The sequence below is a fragment of the Falco peregrinus genome, chromosome 19 (assembly GCF_023634155.1).
Source record: "Falco peregrinus isolate bFalPer1 chromosome 19, bFalPer1.pri, whole genome shotgun sequence".
NCBI classification, from domain to species: domain Eukaryota; kingdom Metazoa; phylum Chordata; class Aves; order Falconiformes; family Falconidae; genus Falco; species Falco peregrinus.
The window spans coordinates 5802264-5818103 of NC_073740.1; the positions used below are offsets into that span (position 1 = coordinate 5802264).

The 15840-nt window shown below is 65.8% G+C and overlaps 1 protein-coding gene across 3 annotated transcripts; it reads left to right on the forward strand.

The window, feature by feature from the left end:
- Nucleotides 1-143: 143 nt before the first annotated feature.
- CGN (cingulin) lies at nucleotides 144-15444 on the forward strand. 3 transcript variants are annotated; one of them, XM_055792262.1, is made up of 21 exons: nucleotides 144-217; nucleotides 5317-6351; nucleotides 6526-6626; nucleotides 6846-6915; nucleotides 7140-7235; nucleotides 7553-7704; nucleotides 8038-8179; nucleotides 8262-8474; nucleotides 8848-8996; nucleotides 9273-9414; nucleotides 9501-9701; nucleotides 9942-10148; nucleotides 10232-10489; nucleotides 11002-11172; nucleotides 11283-11444; nucleotides 11920-12009; nucleotides 13180-13263; nucleotides 14154-14272; nucleotides 14353-14461; nucleotides 14572-14735; nucleotides 14815-15444. In XM_055792262.1, the coding sequence occupies exons 2-21, from the start codon at nucleotides 5338-5340 to the stop codon at nucleotides 14954-14956; spliced, it is 3786 nt and encodes a 1261-aa protein (XP_055648237.1). In that variant the 5' UTR covers nucleotides 144-217; nucleotides 5317-5337; the 3' UTR covers nucleotides 14957-15444. The 3 variants fall into 3 exon arrangements, with proteins under 3 accessions (XP_055648237.1, XP_055648236.1, XP_055648235.1); XM_055792261.1 differs by lacking the exon at nucleotides 144-217 and adding an exon at nucleotides 2059-2479; XM_055792260.1 differs by lacking the exon at nucleotides 144-217 and adding an exon at nucleotides 4784-5053.
- Nucleotides 15445-15840: the final 396 nt, after the last annotated feature.

Below are 15840 nucleotides of genomic sequence, written 5' to 3' on the forward strand. Positions count from 1 at the left end.
CGGCAACCCGCTTCCGGCACTGCGCGCGTCACGTGAGTGCCCTCCCGGGGCCGGCCAGCGCCGGCGGGCGTGGCCGGGGGTGGGGCGTAGCGGCTCTGGTCTCGCCTTGGGGCGTGGCCTGGCCTGGCGCGGTCCAATGGGCGGTCCCGGGGGCGGGGCCTGGGCCAAGGTAACAGGTTGCGGTGGCAGCGGCGAGCGGCGGCGCCGGCGGCGGGCGGTGAGTGGCGGCTGTGGCGGGGTCCCCTATGGCAGCGCCTATAGGGGCGGCTGTGGCGGGGTCCCCTATGGCAGCGCCTATAGGGGCCGGCACATAGGGGTGGCTGTCCAGGGAGGGTGCCCTGCCCTATGGCAGCGCCTTTAGGGGAAGGGTCTGTCGGTGTTGCCCTTCCTGGGCTGTGCCCTGCCCTGTGGCAGAGCCTATAGGGGCTAGTGCCATAGGGGCTGTTATCTCTTCTGTGTGCCCTGCCCCATGGCAAAGCCCATAGGTGCTGGGACTGTAGGTGTTGTCTTTCCTGGGCTGTGCCCTGCCCTACGGCAGTGCCTATAGGAATTGGGGCTGTAGGGTCTCTGCTTCCTAGGCTATGCTCTACCCTATGGCAGAACCTATAGGGGCTGGGCCTGTAGGGGCTTTTCTCTGGGGGGGAACCTTGCCCTATAGAAGATGCTGTGGGGTCCCTTGTCCTTGGCATGTGCTCTGCCCTATAGCAGTCTCCGCAGGGGTTCTTGCCCCAGGGTGTGACCTGCCCTATAGCAGATCCTATAGGGAGCCCTCAGGCTGCTCCCCCAGTGAAGGACCTGGATTGTCCCTGTCGTGCCAGCTCTCCTCCATCAGGGATCTGCTGTCCCCTATGGCCCCTATAGAAGTGCCTTTACCTGTCTGCTGTGGGCACTGCCCCTTCCATAAGGGCTCGGCTTTTCCCTATGGAAGTTGTGTCTGCAGGTGCCCTGTCCTTTGAGGAGAGCTCCCATACAGGGACCCTATAGCATCCCTCCATAGGGCCCGCTATAGGGGTGCTGGGCAATGCTGCCTGGATAGCACGGAGGCGCCAGCCGGGAGGGCAAGCGGCAGCCCGGGCCAGGGGAGCAGCCCTGGGGCCACCGGGAATGTCACTGTGGGGCGGGAGACCCTCAGGCTTCACCGGGCACCCGGGGCTTCGTTTTTAGCAGCCTCTTTAAATAAGAAAGAAAAATGTGGGGCTTGGGTGTCGCCCCCGCTGCCACCCGACTTATGACCGGCGTGCACCTCAAGGTCCCCACTGTGCTGGTCCCGTCCTCTGCCTGCCATGGTCCAGGGGCGCTGGCGGCGGGCTGGGGGCTGCCTGGCCTCTCCCGCCACCCCAACCAGTCCAGCTGGTTTGGAGCCCTGGCCGTGCGTCTCTGTCCGGCGGGGATGAGGTTTGCGGCGGAGCCCCCCGCTGCGTGCGGCCGCGGCAGCATTTCCCCCTCGGCGTCTTCTTTTTTGGGGTGGGGGCTGCAGTGTTGCCTCCAGGCGCTGCCCGGGGATGGAGAGTTGGGGGGTTGCCGAGCCGGTCCTGGCCATGGCAGCAGGACGGTGGCAGGGGGACACACGGGGGTCCCTACTTTGGGGTGGAGCTGGAGCCCCCAAACCCTGCAGCACCGGGGAGCCGCTGCCTCATGCAGAGCCACATTATGTCCCCGCGGCTCTTCCCTGCTCCGTGCCGGTGTCCCCCGGGGAAATATTTATCCCCGTGAGTGTGGGGATCAAAATAATTCCGGTTTTGAAGGCACGACTTGCTTGGAAACCAGTAAACTGATCTGATGGGTGCCATGGTAAACACGTCACAGTGCGGCCAGTGCCGCGCCGGTGGTCCTGGGGCGCTGCGGAGGAGGTGGCCCTCGGCACGGCGATGGTTGTGGCTCTGACCCTGTGGTGTTGGGGTCCCACAGGAGGGGACGGGGCTTTCGGTTCCCGAAACCTGGCCTTGGGAGCGGGCAGGGAACGGGATTTTCAGCATCGGGTTGATGATTAACCCGAGGGCGGATGGGAAGGAATTTGGTTCTTATCAGCTCCCGTGGGAGCCCCAGGGGCCACCGTTACCCCCCCGCCGTGGTGTCCCCTGGCAGCCGCTGCGCCCTGCTGCCATCGCCCTGCTGCCGTCACCCTGCTGCCGTCGTGGCACCCTGGCGAGCCCGTCCCTGTTGCGTGACACAGGTGCCCTGGTTTCGGTTCCTCTGACCCGCCTGGCGGCTCGTGTGCTCGGCTGAGGACTTATCGAGGTTTCGGGCTCCGGAGTTTGCAGGAGAGCAGGAATAGCCGGTCCCTGGCGGTGTCGGCGCGGGCTGGCCTGGTGACGGGCAGGGCACAGGCACGGCGTGTGCTGCCCGCACCCGAAACCATCCCCGGACTTTGGCCCCGAGCAACCGCGTGCGAACGCACCCGAGCGAGCGGCGCGGCCGATGGGGTGGAGGGGAACCCTTGGTGGGAACAGCCTGAACCTTGCTGGGAGCCAAAAAACAGGTGACTGGGGAGAAACACGGGCTTTGTGCGTCCCTGCTGGCCCTTTCCCTGCCATGTCGGTCTGGGTCGAGGTGCCGTGGGATAATCCAGCGGGGTTTGCTCCCCACACTCGGGTGCTGCAGCCACCGCATGAGCTGCCCGGTTCGGAGCAAGGTGGCTCGGAGATGGGTGCTGGTGGCAATGGGAACGGGGCCGGCTCCTCGGCGTGTGGTCGAGTTACCTGGCTGACCTTGATGGAGGAGGAACAGCCTGAGCCGGCTGCCGTTGCCTTCCCTACCTGGCTGGTTTTGGCGCTGGCAGGGAGCGCAGAGCCCCGCTCAGTGTAGGAGCCTTTTCCAGCACCGCCTGCGAATTGCAAAACAACTTTCTGGGTTAACGTCGTCGGCACAAAGGGCTTATTGTGCCGCTGAGCCGGGCGAGCGGAGCTGGCTGCTCGCCACCCCGGCACTGCCGGCCGGCAGCGTGATGCTGGAGCTGCGTGACTGTGGTGAGGGTCCTGTCCTGCCCCATCGCTGCCCGCCCCTGCCCGGCTGCAGGACCCCCTGCCCGGTGCCACCGCCACCAGCCCGACCCGGGGCAGGGTTGGGGTGTTGGAGCAGGTGACAATAACCCGCCTGGTTTATCCCCAACTCTGCGACCCCCCCTCTGGCTTCCAGGCTCCTTCCCTGTGGTTTCCAGTGAAATCCCCTCCCGGGGCTGTTTCCACAGAGGAATGTGATCTGGCTCCAGCCCTTTATCTGCGAGCTGGAGCCGGGCCAGGAGGAGGGAGGCATTCCTGGCAGATTACCGGCCTGGCTCACCTGCTCCCGCTGCTGCCAGAGCCCCCCAACGCCGGGAGCGAAGCCAGGCACCTGGGGCCGGTGCAGACCCTCAGCCAGGCAGACCCCTGCGGTCACCGGCCACCTGCCTCCCGCCTGTGCCAGGGCAGGGCAGGGGGGCAGAGCCACGTCCTTGGCCAGCGGCAGTGCTGGCACAGCCGGCGCTTTGCTTGCCGAGCCCCAGTGCCGCGCGAGGATGCCGTGCCACCCCTCGCCGCCCATCCGAAGGTCTTCCCAAGGCGGGTGCTGTGCTCAGGCCTCATGGTGCCCAGCCCGGGGGCTCCGGGGGCTGAGCTTCCTCCTCACCAGCCGCACTTTGGACACTGGCAGCTGCGGGAAACCCCAAGTCTCATTCCTGCAGCCGGTTCCCTCTCCACGGTTCCCCGCGGGAGGTTGGTGGCTGTCCTGCTCCCCCCAGACCCCCCCATCCCGATGGCTCGGAGGACCGGTGGGATTCACTGCAGGGGCTCTGGCTGCGGGCGCTGGGCTCAGGGTGTTGTCGCATAGGCTGGTGTTTGTTGCTGATCTCGTTAGCTGGACACCATGCAGGGATAACGAGCTCATGGGGGGGCTCTTCTCCCATCCCTTCTGCTGGCTCCTGGGTTCCGTCGCCTCTGGAATAAGCAGCCGGTGCTTTGCAGGCTGCTGCCCTGGCTGCTGGGGCCGGGGGGCTGCAGGAGACCCCAAGGGCTCGTGGTGACTCCAGCAAAATGGAGGAGGCGCAGGAGCTGCCCCTGCCGAGTTTGGCCAGGGGATGGGAGCAGACGGTGGTGGCAGGGAGCTGGCACGGCCGGGGGAAGCGAACGGCTCGTCCGTCCTGGCACTGCCCAGCGGGGTCGGCACAGCACCTGCTGCCGCCTCCGGCCCACGCGGCTCCTCCGGCCCCGCCACCGCCGGCACCTTCTGTCTCCCCGCAGAACACCAGGTCCCACGCAGCGGGGCTCCGGCCCCAGCTGCTCCGCACAGCGGGTGCGGGAGGGGAGGTGGGCTCGGCGTTGGCGCGAGGCTGTGGCAGCATCCAGCTGAGCTCAGCACCCCGCGGTCCATCCCTGCCTCCGCTCTGGGCTGCGGCAGCTCTGGGGGCAAAGACCTAAGCTGAAAGCGTGGGGGTCTGGGTTGGCAATTTTGTTTTTCTCCATGCACGGTATGTGTTTAAGCACACCCCCCCACCCAGTTTGGGGTCCCCTTGCATCCTGGGGTGCCCCTGGGACACTCACCAGGGGTGCGGGTGCAAGCTGAGCGCTCGGCACCTCGCATCGCTCCTGGCATCCCGCTTAATCCGGGGAAAGGAGCCGCTGTGGGTGCTCGGAGTCGGGGTGAGCACGGTGCCGTGGGGCGAGGCGGCTGATCTGGGGCTTTTCCATCACTTAACCCCCCCCCCCCAGATGCCGTAGGTGAGCTCCTCCCCCCCCCCCCCCGCGTCCTCCGGTCTCCCGCCAGCCGGTATCACCGTGGGTGCCGCCGGGGCCGAGGGGGAGGGTCACATCACGCTGTTCCCAATATGTCACTGCTCATCTCTGTCCCTCCCCACGGGACGCGGGCGGCTGCCCCGGCCGCGCTGGGGGTGATGCTGAGGGGCGCCCGAGCTCCGGCTGCAGCGAGGCTGCGGCGTTCCGCAGGCGCCTGGCAGGCAGCGGGAGCAGCGCCCGGCTGCGGAGCCCGGCTGGGATCTCTGCGATCTCCGGATCTCTGGGATCGCCGCCTCCCCTCCGCATACCCGGGGTCTGGCTGCCAGGGGCCAGCGGCACAACGCGCGGTGAGGGTCCGGCTGCCGATGCCGGGTGTGGAGTGGGGGGGGGGGGGTCGCTCTCCCTGCCCTCCCCAGCATCCCCCCGGGAGCAGCCGGGTGATGCCGGTGCGGGCACAGCGAGCCTTGTCCCCATCCTTCCTGGGGACGCTGCAGCGCTGGCACCGGCTGTCCTCTGGCACCCATCCTCGTGGGGTGGGCAGGTGCCGCCAGACCCTCGCCGAGCGCTGCCTCTGGTCTGCGGGTGACTCTGTGCCCTCCCCCCTCCCCAGGACCGCGTGCTGAGCCCTGGGATGGAGTGGCCGGCGAGTGCGGCGATGGAAGAGAAGCAGAGCCCCGTGGACTACGGTGTCCAGATCCGCTTCATCAATGACCTGCAGGAGCCCCGGAGACCCCCCAAGACACGCAGCAAGCCCGGCTCCTACGGGGTGGCCGTGCGGGTGCAGGGCATCGCGGGGCAGCCCTTCGTGGTCCTCAACAGTGGCGAGAAGGGCGGCGACTCCTTCGGGGTGCAGATCAAGAGCCAGGGCTCCTACCCCAACCCCCCCGCCGGCCCCTGGCTCTCCGGCTCCCTCAGTTCTGACTCGGACCTGCCGGAGAACCCCTACGCTGGGCGGCCGCCCCAGCGCGGCTCGTCCTGCAGCACGTCGGATGAGGAGGTGAGCAGCGCCTCGACGGCCCCCAAGGCTCCGCCGGGCAAGCGGCTGCTCCGGGAGGAGCTGCGGAGGTCGCAGTCCCACGGGGATCTGCTCAGTGCCACCATGGACCAGCCCTTTGCCACCGGTGCTCCATGGGCCGGTGGCAGCCGGCAGCCCCAGGCCCTGGCCGGCAGCAGAAGCAGCAGCATGATGAACATCGCGCCAGAGCGGAGCAAGGCCGCTGGCTCCAGGGCCGTGGGCAAGGACGCCTCCTCGGACACGGAGGCTGCAGCAGCCGCCGGCGGCAGCGACGTAGACACCAAACCCCTCTCCTCGGTGGATTCCCTCATCAGCAAATTTGACGGGAAGGTGCAGCCGCGAGGGCGGGCGGCCAGGAGGGGCCGGATCCCCTCGGAGGAGAGGAAACGCTCGCAGAGCCTGGACGGCCGCATCTCCCACCGCGACGTGCCGGATGCTGGGGAGCTGAGTGGTGCCCAGCGCCAGGCTGGCAGCCTTCGCCCCCAGCCCCCAGTGCCCACCAGCAGCCTGGGCCGCCTGAGCAGAGCCGGGGGGATGGAGGACAGGGGGGCGAGGAGCCCACGGCCAAGCCGGGGCGTGGAGGAGCCCATGGCCGAGCGGCTGCAGAGCAAAGCCCGTGCGGAGCTACAGGTACCAAGGGGCCACATCCTGCTGGGATCACAGGGGTCACAAGCCCCTTAGAGTGGGGCACCCACACGGGCACAAAGGCGAGCATCGGTGTTCACCCGAGCAGCAGGACCCAGGGGGTGGGGGGGTGGGACGCATGTCCTTGCTGGAACTGAGCTTTTTTATCCCTCACGGCAGCTCAAATCCACCCCGGACCTGCTGCGGGACCAGCGGGAGGTCACCCAGCCTGGCAGCAGCGAGCACCCCAAGGAGGTCATCTACAGCATCCTGAAGGAGGGGTGAGCCCCCCAAAGCCCCCCCCCCGAGCATTCCCATCACTCCCTGCCCCTTTTCCAAAGCCCTGGTAGCTGTGGCCAGGGGGCTGTAGGGTGGTTGGGGAGCGGGATGCCCCCGTAGCCAGCAGGAGCTCAGGATTTTGGGGGAGTGAGCAGCAAAGCCCCCCGGCTCGGCTGCGCACCCCCATCCCTGAGTGCTTCCCTCTGCTCTGACACCCACAGGAGCAGCGAGAGCGAAATCTCCCTGAAGAGGAAAACTGCCCGGCTGCTGGAGAGGATGCAGGAGCTGGCGGTGAGTTAAAGCTATCCCGGTGCCACTCCCTGCTTGCGGGGTGGGGGGAGACACCGGTCCCCAAACGCCCCCGGCAGCTCCTGCCCTCCCAGTACCGTGTCCCAGTGTGCCAAGGGCAGGACCCCAGCGGTGTGCAGCTGGCAGGCAGTGGCTGGGGACCCGGCTGAGGCCCTGGGGGGTTGCAGCACCCCGAACCCATGGGTGAGCCTGGGGGGTCTCTCCAGGCACCCACCAAGGACGCGGCGTGTTCCCAGCCCCAGCACCGTGAGCTGGCCAAGAAGGTGGAGGAGCTGCAGGAGAAGCTGGACGAGGAGACCAAGGTGAAGCCGAGCGGGAGGCTGGGGGACACGGGGTGGCAATGTGCATCCCCGCGGGGGGGGGAGGCGCAGTGGGTCCCTGCTCTGAGCCCCCTTCCCTTGGGCTCGGGTGCCCAGGTGAGACCAAACCTTCTCCTGGCTGCTTTGCAGCCCGGTGGGGTGCCTCAGGGATGGGGGGCTGCAGCATCCTTCCTGTCCCCACCAGAGCTGGGGGATGCTGGGCGGGGGGACCGGGAGCATCGCTGCAGTCGCTGGCTGATCTGCCCCCAGGAGGGGACATAACTGATGTGCCCCCCACCCCGGTGTCCCCTCTCCCACAGCTGCGCCAGAAGCTGGAGCTGCCCAGGGAGCCGGCGAGGAGCAGCTCTGCTCGGGCGCTGGAGGCCCGGCTGCGGGAGGCCGAAGGGGAGAGCCAGCGCCTGCGTGAGGCCCTGGACAAGAAAACCCAGGAGCTGCAGAGAAGTTTGCAAGAGTAAGAGCCACCAGCGGAGTCTGCAGCCACGCTGCCGAGCGCGCCAGGACTGGGGCCATTTGTCTGTGCCGCATGTGGGGATGCAGATGGATGGGTGGGGGGAGGGTAGCCGAGGCGTTTGGGGATGCAGAGAGGGCTGGGGGAGAGCAGGGTGAGTGGCTGCCACCCCCGCTGTCCCCATCCCCTTTGCTGTGCCGGGATGAGCCGCTCGCCAGTGTGGATGCTCGTAGGTGGGTGCTGCAGCCCCAGCCCTTCGGGGCGCAGGTGTGGCTGGGGTCTTGGGGGGAGGGCTGGTCCCTGCCCGGCTGCCAGGGGCCCTGTGCTGCCCCCCAGGCTGAGCGAGCTGAAATCGGCCAAGGAGCAGGCGGAGACCCGGCTGGGCGACTGCGGGGAGCAGCTGTTGGTGCTGCACCAAGAGCTCAACCACCTGCGCCAGGGCTCCGGCACGTCCCCGGACGGCGATGCCCTGTACAAGGTACGGCGCTGGTTGCGCCAGGGCTGAGCATTCCCTCCGTGCCGCTCGGCTGCCACCGAGCCCGGCTATCCCGCTCGCCCAGGAGTTGCTGGAGACCAGGGAGGAGCTGGAGGAGGCCCTGAGCTCCAAGCAGCGGCAGGAGGAGCAGCTGCGGCTGCGGGAGCGGGAGCTGACGGCGCTGAAGGGAGCCCTCAAGGAGGAGGTGGCCAGCCACGACAAGGAGCTCGACCGCGTCCGGCAGCAGTACCAAAGCGACATGGACCAGCTGCGGCGCAGCATGGAGGACATCTCACAGGTCCGGCCATGAGGAGGGCTGCTGGGGCGAGCCGGGGGACGGCACTTGCTGGCTGTGGCTGGGGAGGGTCTCGTCTTGGAGTTGGTGTCCTTGAATTCCCCCTTAAATAGTCCTGAGCTGGAAATGGGGTTTGTGTCCTGCCCCAAACTGACCCCACTGGGGCACCCAGCTCTCACTCCATCAACGGACCCTCCAGGGTGGAGGTGCTGGGGGTGGGTGGAGCCAACGTGCGGAGATGTGGGAGCTCCCCAGGTCCCTGCAGGGGTTCCTGGGCTGGTTCGGGGGCAGCATTAACCAGGACAGGACCTCAGCACCGTTGGAGCATCCCGTGAGGATGCCACTCTGTGGGTGAGCGCTCAACGCTTCCATCCAGGATCAGGCCAGCCTGGAGTCAGAGAGGCAGAAGATCAATGCTGTGGTGAGGAACCTGCAGCGGGAGCTGGAGGAGAGCACAGAGGAGACGGGACACTGGCGGGACATGTTCCAGAAGAACAAGGACGAGCTCCGCAACACCAAGCAGGAGTAAGTGCCAGGGCTGTGCCTGAGCCAGAGCCACGAGCAGCTTTCAGGGAGGCCCAGCCGCTCGCAACCATCCAGCATCTTTACTTCAAACCCCATTAAAACGTGTCGGGAGCTGGGATGGGGCTGGTTCTCCTCCTCCTACCCTGGGCACGTGGGGAAGAAGGCGATGGCCGAGCCGGGTGCCGCTCTCCCAGGCACATTGGGACCTGGGAACGGGGCTGTGGGACACGAAGACACGGGGATGGCTTTGGGTGGCCTCATCCTGCCTCTCTCCAGGCTGCTGCAGGTGAAGCTGGAGCGGGAGGAGTTTGAGGAGGAGCTGCGGGAGCTGCGGGAACGCTTCGCAGCTGCCCGGGAGGAGGCGGACCAGGCGCGGAGCAGCGCGGTGGACCCCAGCGAGCTGGAGGCGCTGAGGAAGGTGGGTGAGCAGGGAGCAGGCACACGCAGCACCAGGGACCGTGTCCAGCGCTGAGGGTCGCTGACCCCCTGTCTCCTCCATCCCAGGAGCTGCGGCAGGCACGGGAGACGCAGCGGGAGCTGGTGGCGGAGAAGCAGAGCCAGGAGGAGCAGCTGCGGCAGCGGGAGCGGGAGCTGGCGGCGCTGAGGGGCACCATGCAGGAGGAGGCGTCCAGCCGCGATGGGGAGCTGGAGCGGTACCGCAGGGACCTGCAGCAGCTCCAGCAGGAGCGGGACGAGGCCACCAAGGTGAGCACCAGGCAAAGGGGTTTGCCCCTGCCCAGCCACGAGCTGATTCCCCACTGTGGGTGCCCTCACGCCTTCCCGCGAGCCCCAGGTTTTGCAGCTGTGGGGGCGATGAGGCAAATCCACAGCCCTGGATCCACCACCCTGGGCTCCTCCCGATGGATGCAAGCCCCAGCTGGCCTCCAAGCCCACCTGGCTCAGCAGCTGACCCCGGGTCCACCCCGTGCCATGGCTGCATTGTAGGCAAAGGCATCCCTGGAGAGCACGCGGGAAGCATCGGAGCAGGCGAGGAAGACTGTGGAGTCCAGCCTGCGGGAGGTACAGGAGCAGAATGACGACCTGAGGAGGAAGATCCTTGGGATGGAGATGCAGCTGAAGGAGTACGAGCGCCTGGGCGAGAACTGGGAGGGCTCCCAGGCACGGCTCAAGGAGAAGGTCACCAAACTGGAGGTACTGGGGCTGTAGCCATTCCTGAGCTGCCCTGAGCTGTTCTCCTGCCACGGGAAGGAGTCCGAATTCCTCCCTGCTTGCAGGCAGAGCGCAGGCAGATGGAGGAGTCGCTGGGCGAAGCCATGGAGCGGGAGCAGGAGCTGCTGATGGCCAAGCGGTCGCTGGAGACCCGCTTGGAGGAGGCACAGCGGAGCCTGGCCCGGCTGACGCAGGAGCACCAGGAGCTGAGCGTGTCCTACCAGGACGAGCAGCGGCAGAAGGAGCAGCTCAAGCGCGCAAAGAGCGAGCTGGAGGAGCAGAAGCGCCTGCTCGACCGCACCACGGAGAAGCTGAACAAAGAGGTTGGCCACATGGGTGGCTCCAGGGCCACTTGCACCCCCAGGTCCCCTGTCCCATGGGGTATCGTGTGCCGTGACACCTGGTCTCTGTGCCACAGGATGGGGATCTCTGAGACGCCCTCGCTGGGTTGGGGCGGGGGGATTCAGGACTCTGGGCATGGATCTGGTTTCCCTGCAGAGCCGGTTGGGACTGATCCTTCCCCGATGGCCGGGGAGACTCTGCAAAACCACGTTGTCCCCAGGGATCAGCATCCCCAGGTGTCCCAGGGCCAGGTCATCCCCTGCCCTTCTCCAGGCAGTTCCTCAGGAGCTTGGTGCCTGCTCAGAGCCTGGAGTCATCCAGGCTGCTCTGGCAGGGCTTGCACCCCTCTCCACGATGCTCCTGAGCCCACAGGGCCGAATTGTCCCTGCCGGCTCCGTGCCCACGGGTATCTTCTCCCACCTCGAGCATGTCAGCTCGGGACAGGGTGCAGAGGCTGGTCCCCAGCTCCTGAGCTGTCCCCACTCTGCCGCAGCTGGAGCAGATGACAGAGGAGTCACACAGCTCGCTGACCATGCTGAAGTCGCAGCTGGAGGAGTTCAAGGAGAAGTCGCGGAAGGAGATCACGGACTCCCAAAAACAAGCCAAGGATCGGGGCGCCGAGGTGGAGAAGATGCAGTTCAGCATGGGACGGCTGCAGGACGAGGTGCGGTGAGGGCTGGCGGGCTGTGGGTGCCCACGCTGTCCTCTCCGACCCTCCATGGGGAGCCCGGGGACACGTCCCGCATGGTGACACTGTTGCCCTCCGTGCCACAGGTCGCTCGGCTGAAGCAAGCGCTGCAGGACAGCCAGGCGGAGCGGGAGAGCGTGTTGCTGGATAAGGAGGTGCTGCTCCAGCGCCTGCACAACCTCGAGCAGGAGATGGAGACCAAGAAGCGCTCCCAGGACGATCGCTCGCGGCACGTCAAGGCGCTGGAGGTGGGGAGCGCGGGCACCCCAAAACCGCTCACCCCATCCCTGCAGTGCTGTGTGCTAACAGCAAGGGGCAGAGCTCGCCCAGCCATGGGGAGTTACGCAGCCTGGCAGCGCTGCGGGGGGCGTGCTGCTCCTAATATTAATATTTATTAATTGCCAGCGCAGCCGGCTTTGTTTCAGTTCCGTCCCGGCATTGCCCCGCGGCTTGGCTTGCTGCTTGCCCTCGCTTTGCGGGTTGCTCTCCCCCAGCGGGGTGGTGGGTGCACGGGGGGCTGCACAGCATCAAGCTGCCGGGTCTCATATCCGAGCATCTCCCTTCTCCCGCCTGCCGGAGCCTCCCGGGCTGCTTGGGTTGGGTTTTGCAGGGCTGGGAGCGTTGTGGGGGCAAAGCCCCTTCCCCCAGCACCCGGCTCGCTGGCCTGAGCCCCTCCTGCTGCCTGTCCCCCTGCCCATGCTGACCCTTCCCGTCCCCTTGCAGGAGAAGTCCAAGCGCCTGGAGGTGGAGCTGGACGAGGAGAGAACCACAGTGGAGCTGCTGACGGAGAGGGTCAACCGGAGCAGAGACCAGGTAGGGCAGACGGTGCCAAACCTGGCTGGTGCCGTGGCAGAGCCACCCCTGGCTCCGGCAAAATAGTGCTGGATAACTCAGGTCCTCGGGTACAACTGGTCACTGGAGTTAAAACCCCATTAATTAGTTATTAGCAAGCAAGCTGGAGCCCTCTGTCACTCTAAACACAACCGAGATGACGGTGTCTGGAAAGCTGGTTCAGGCACAAACGGAAATTATACAAGCTTGGAGAAAGGAAAAAAAAAAAAAAAGAAATCCCCTGAAATTACAGGGTGAGGTTTGTGTTCGTGCAGGAAGTTGGGGCGTAAATTACGCCGGTCTCGAGGCTCTCCCCTCCCTCTCAACCCACCTGCTTATTACCTTCAAAGCGGAGCCGGTGTTTGAGCTCTGCGGGCGGGCAGGAGGTGCCCGACGAGCCTCCCGGCATCTGGGGCAGCTCCTCTGCTTACAGCCTGTGTCCCTCCTGCCCCGCTGGGATCCAGCCTGGGGCTTGGAAAGGGGATTCCCACCCCTCAGGGGTGGTTTTCCTATTTTTCCATCTGGGAAAGCGGCGCATCCCAGGGGGAGACTTTTCCCATAAATGCTGGATGTGTCTGCGGAGCTGGGGTGTACACAAAACCACAGCTGGGTTCGGCTCAGAGGGGGCCCCACTGGATTTTGGGGCTGCTCCAGTAAAGTTCAAGCAATTTTTTGTATAAACTCTGATTTCCTTTGCTTGAAAATAACGCACAAAGCTGTGTGTTTCGCCTCGGTCAACCTGAAGAAGGCCCCTGGGGTGGTTCTGGTTTTGCTCCATTGGTGGCTCAGACCCATTCTGTGCCCTGCGGTGCCAGGCAGAGCTGGGAGCACACCCGGATCCCTGAGTCCCAGTCCAACCAGTTTAAACCCTCCAGTGGAAAACTGCAGCCCTCATCTCTGGGCTGCTCGCCAGAATGGTGGTAACTGATTTAGGAAGGAGCCAAAATCCTCTTGTCGGGGGTTTTTGGTGTCACCGACACCGGCTGTGTGCCACGGGACAGCCACCGTGCAGCTGTTGGGTGCGTTGAGTCTTCCTGTGCTCTGCAGCGCCAGTGGCACGGGGAGAAATTGCGATGACCCTGGCCTCTCACCAAGCAAATGCAGCGGCAAAGGATGTGGCAAAGCCAACCCGTGCCACGTCCTTGTCCCCAGATCGACCAGCTGCGGGCAGAGCTGCTGCAGGAACGCTCCAGCCGGCAGGACCTGGAGTGTGACAAAGCCTCGCTGGAGAGGCAGGTAAGGTTGAGCCGCGAGGGTCTGGGTCTAGCCCGTGGCCGTGGGGGTGGCCAGACCCCTTGTCCCATGAGAGATGCAGGGCAAAGCGTCTCAGCGGGGCCCCGCTCCTCTCCAGAGCATCCCTGGGAGAGGGACTGTGTTCCCGAGGAGCTTTTCCTGCTGTGAAGTTCCCCCTCCTCCTCCCTGCTCTGGATACGGCCCGTCCCATCCTCCCCATTCCCCATCACTGGCCAGAGCATCCCTGGAGCTGTCTGGCATCTCCCCAGGGTGGCTCTCCTGCTGGATCCTACCTTTCCTCACGGCTCCCCGCCAGCTTGCCTACCGATCCCTTCGTTAGCTAACCCCAAGCTGGCTCTTAACGAGACAGATCGGTGGGAACTAAGCTCCTCGAGCTGTTCTTGTTCCCGGTGTGGAATTCCCATTGCCAAGAAAAACACGGGGCTCCTACTGCTGATGCCGCGGGGCCTGGCCCAGCAGTGGCTGCCATCGTTACCGGTGCCGGCTGACGAAGCTGGGCGATGCCGCTGTGCGGGGCGGGGTTTTGTGGTGCTTTTGGGGTTGGTTTGTGGGTTTTTGGTCAATAAGGGTGTTTAAGAGCAGAAACAGGGGTGTCGAGCGGGGATGGGCATCGCGGAGCTGATGCTCTTGCAGACCAGTGGTCCCCAGTACATCGTTGTTCCCTCCACTCTCGCCTCGTGCCCCGGCTGGTGCCAGCGCGGCTAATTGCCGTTACATAACCTGGCTCGTTAGGTCTCCTCCTTAGGAAAGGGATTCTGGGCCCTGACTCACTGCCGGGATTTACATAAGCCGGGCTCTGCGCCTTTCCCACCGGGGCTGGGAGCCCCGCGGGGGTGACTGGGACGGCTTTGGGGTTTCTTCTTTCCCTGTAGAACAAGGAGCTGAAGAACCGCCTGGCCAGCTCGGAGGGGCTGCAGAAACCCAGCAGCAACGTCTCGCAGCTGGAGGCGCGGGTGGAGGAGCTGCAGGACAAGCTGCAGGCAGAGGAGAGGTACCGGGCACAGAGACCCCCGCCTCGGGGGTGCCTTGGCCCTCGCCGGGTGCCATCCCCCACCCCGTGCCTCGCCGTAGGGAGAAGAGCGTCCTGCTGTCCTCCAACCGCAAGCTGGAGAGGAAGGTGAAGGAGCTGACCATCCAGATCGATGACGAGCGGCAGCACGTCAGCAACCAGAAGGACCAGGTAGGTGGCGGGTGGGAGCCCTCAGAGATGCCGACCGGCCTCGGGACCCCTGGGCGCCTGCCCCGCACCGGCCATCCCCATCCCATGGGAGCTGCGCCGTCTCCCCACAGCTGAGCCTGCGGGTGAAGGCCCTGAAGCGTCAAGTGGACGAGGCAGAGGAGGAGATTGAGCGGCTGGAGGGCGCCCGAAAGAAGGCGCAGCGAGAGCTGGAGGAGCAGCACGAGCTCAACGAGCAGCTGCAGAACCGCATCAAGGCGCTGGAGAAGGAGGCTTGGTAGGGGGCTCCAGGCTGGGGGGGGGGGTGTCCCAGCCCCAGTGCCAGGCAAGGGCTGACCCCTCTTCTCCCTCCTCAGGCGCAAGGCCGCCCGTTCAGCCACTGATTCCTCCCTACAAGACGACCAGCTCAGCTCAGATGAGGAGTTCGACAGCGCCTATGGGCCCTCCTCCATCGCCTCGCTGCTCAACGAGGCCAGCCTCCAGACCAGCTCCTGCTGACACCTGCCGCGCTGCCCCGGCCGCTCCAGCCCAGAGCAGAGCTGCGTCCCAGAGGCCGGGTGACAGGCTCACCGCAGCTGCTGCCACTCGATGCAAAAACTCTTCCAATAACACCACCGTGAAGGGAAGTGCCGCTCAAGAAGCGGTGGGATGGGGGGACGCCCCCATCCCTGACACTGTCTTGCCTCTTGGTCTTCATACGGGTCTCAGGGTGTGTTTGCACCGTGATGTTTTGCTGGGGGAAGCCGCCCACTGCGGCCGCCGCACCCCTCGGTGACCGGGTCCCGCCGGACACCATGGCCCTGGGGTCCAGGATGCGGCCCCAGGGATCAGGCTCCTGTGGGAGCAGCCGGAGCACGGGGCCGGAGGGGCTGGGGGCACCTGCGGCTCCGGCCACCCTGGCTTATTTTTATACGCAGCCGCCCTTCGTCCCCCCACTGCCCTTTCCCCTCTCCAAGTGATATTTTAAATAAAATCGAGCCTTTTAATGCCTGTGGCTCATCGGCCATCTGGGGCCCAAGGGGTGGCGCAGGCTCCGGCACGTCGGGCTGTGCGGCACCAGGCTCCTGCCCAGCTCAGGGAGCACAGCTCCTTCCCCGCTCTGCTGGATCTGGCCTGGAGATAAATCCTTGTTATCGCTAATTAACGAGGATGGGAGTCTTGCCAACCACTAATTAGTGCCATTGCGTTGATTGGCAGGTGGTTACCGCAGTTCCCCTCCATGGCCTCGAGCAGGGCCGAGCTGGCTCCATCCCGGAGCCAGCACGGGGCTGGGACAGCACCCAGTGACCCGGCCAGCCCTGTCCCTGCTGCCTCAGTTTCCCCTCCCGTGCCCCAGTGACATTCAACTGGGAGGGAGCCAGCAGGGATGGGACACGGTGACG

What these genes read in the sequence shown, in the direction of transcription:
- CGN (XM_055792260.1), top strand. Translation starts at nt 4,799, where the DNA reads ATGTCACTGCTCATCTCTGTCCCTCCCCACGGGACGCGGGCGGCTGCC. An exon ending in AAGCCCGTGCGGAGCTACAG is followed by an intron (nt 6,352 to 6,525) that starts GTACCAAGGGGC and finishes CCCTCACGGCAG; the next exon opens with CTCAAATCCACCCCGGACCT. An exon ending in TCAACCGGAGCAGAGACCAG is followed by an intron (nt 12,010 to 13,179) that starts GTAGGGCAGACG and finishes CCTTGTCCCCAG; the next exon opens with ATCGACCAGCTGCGGGCAGA.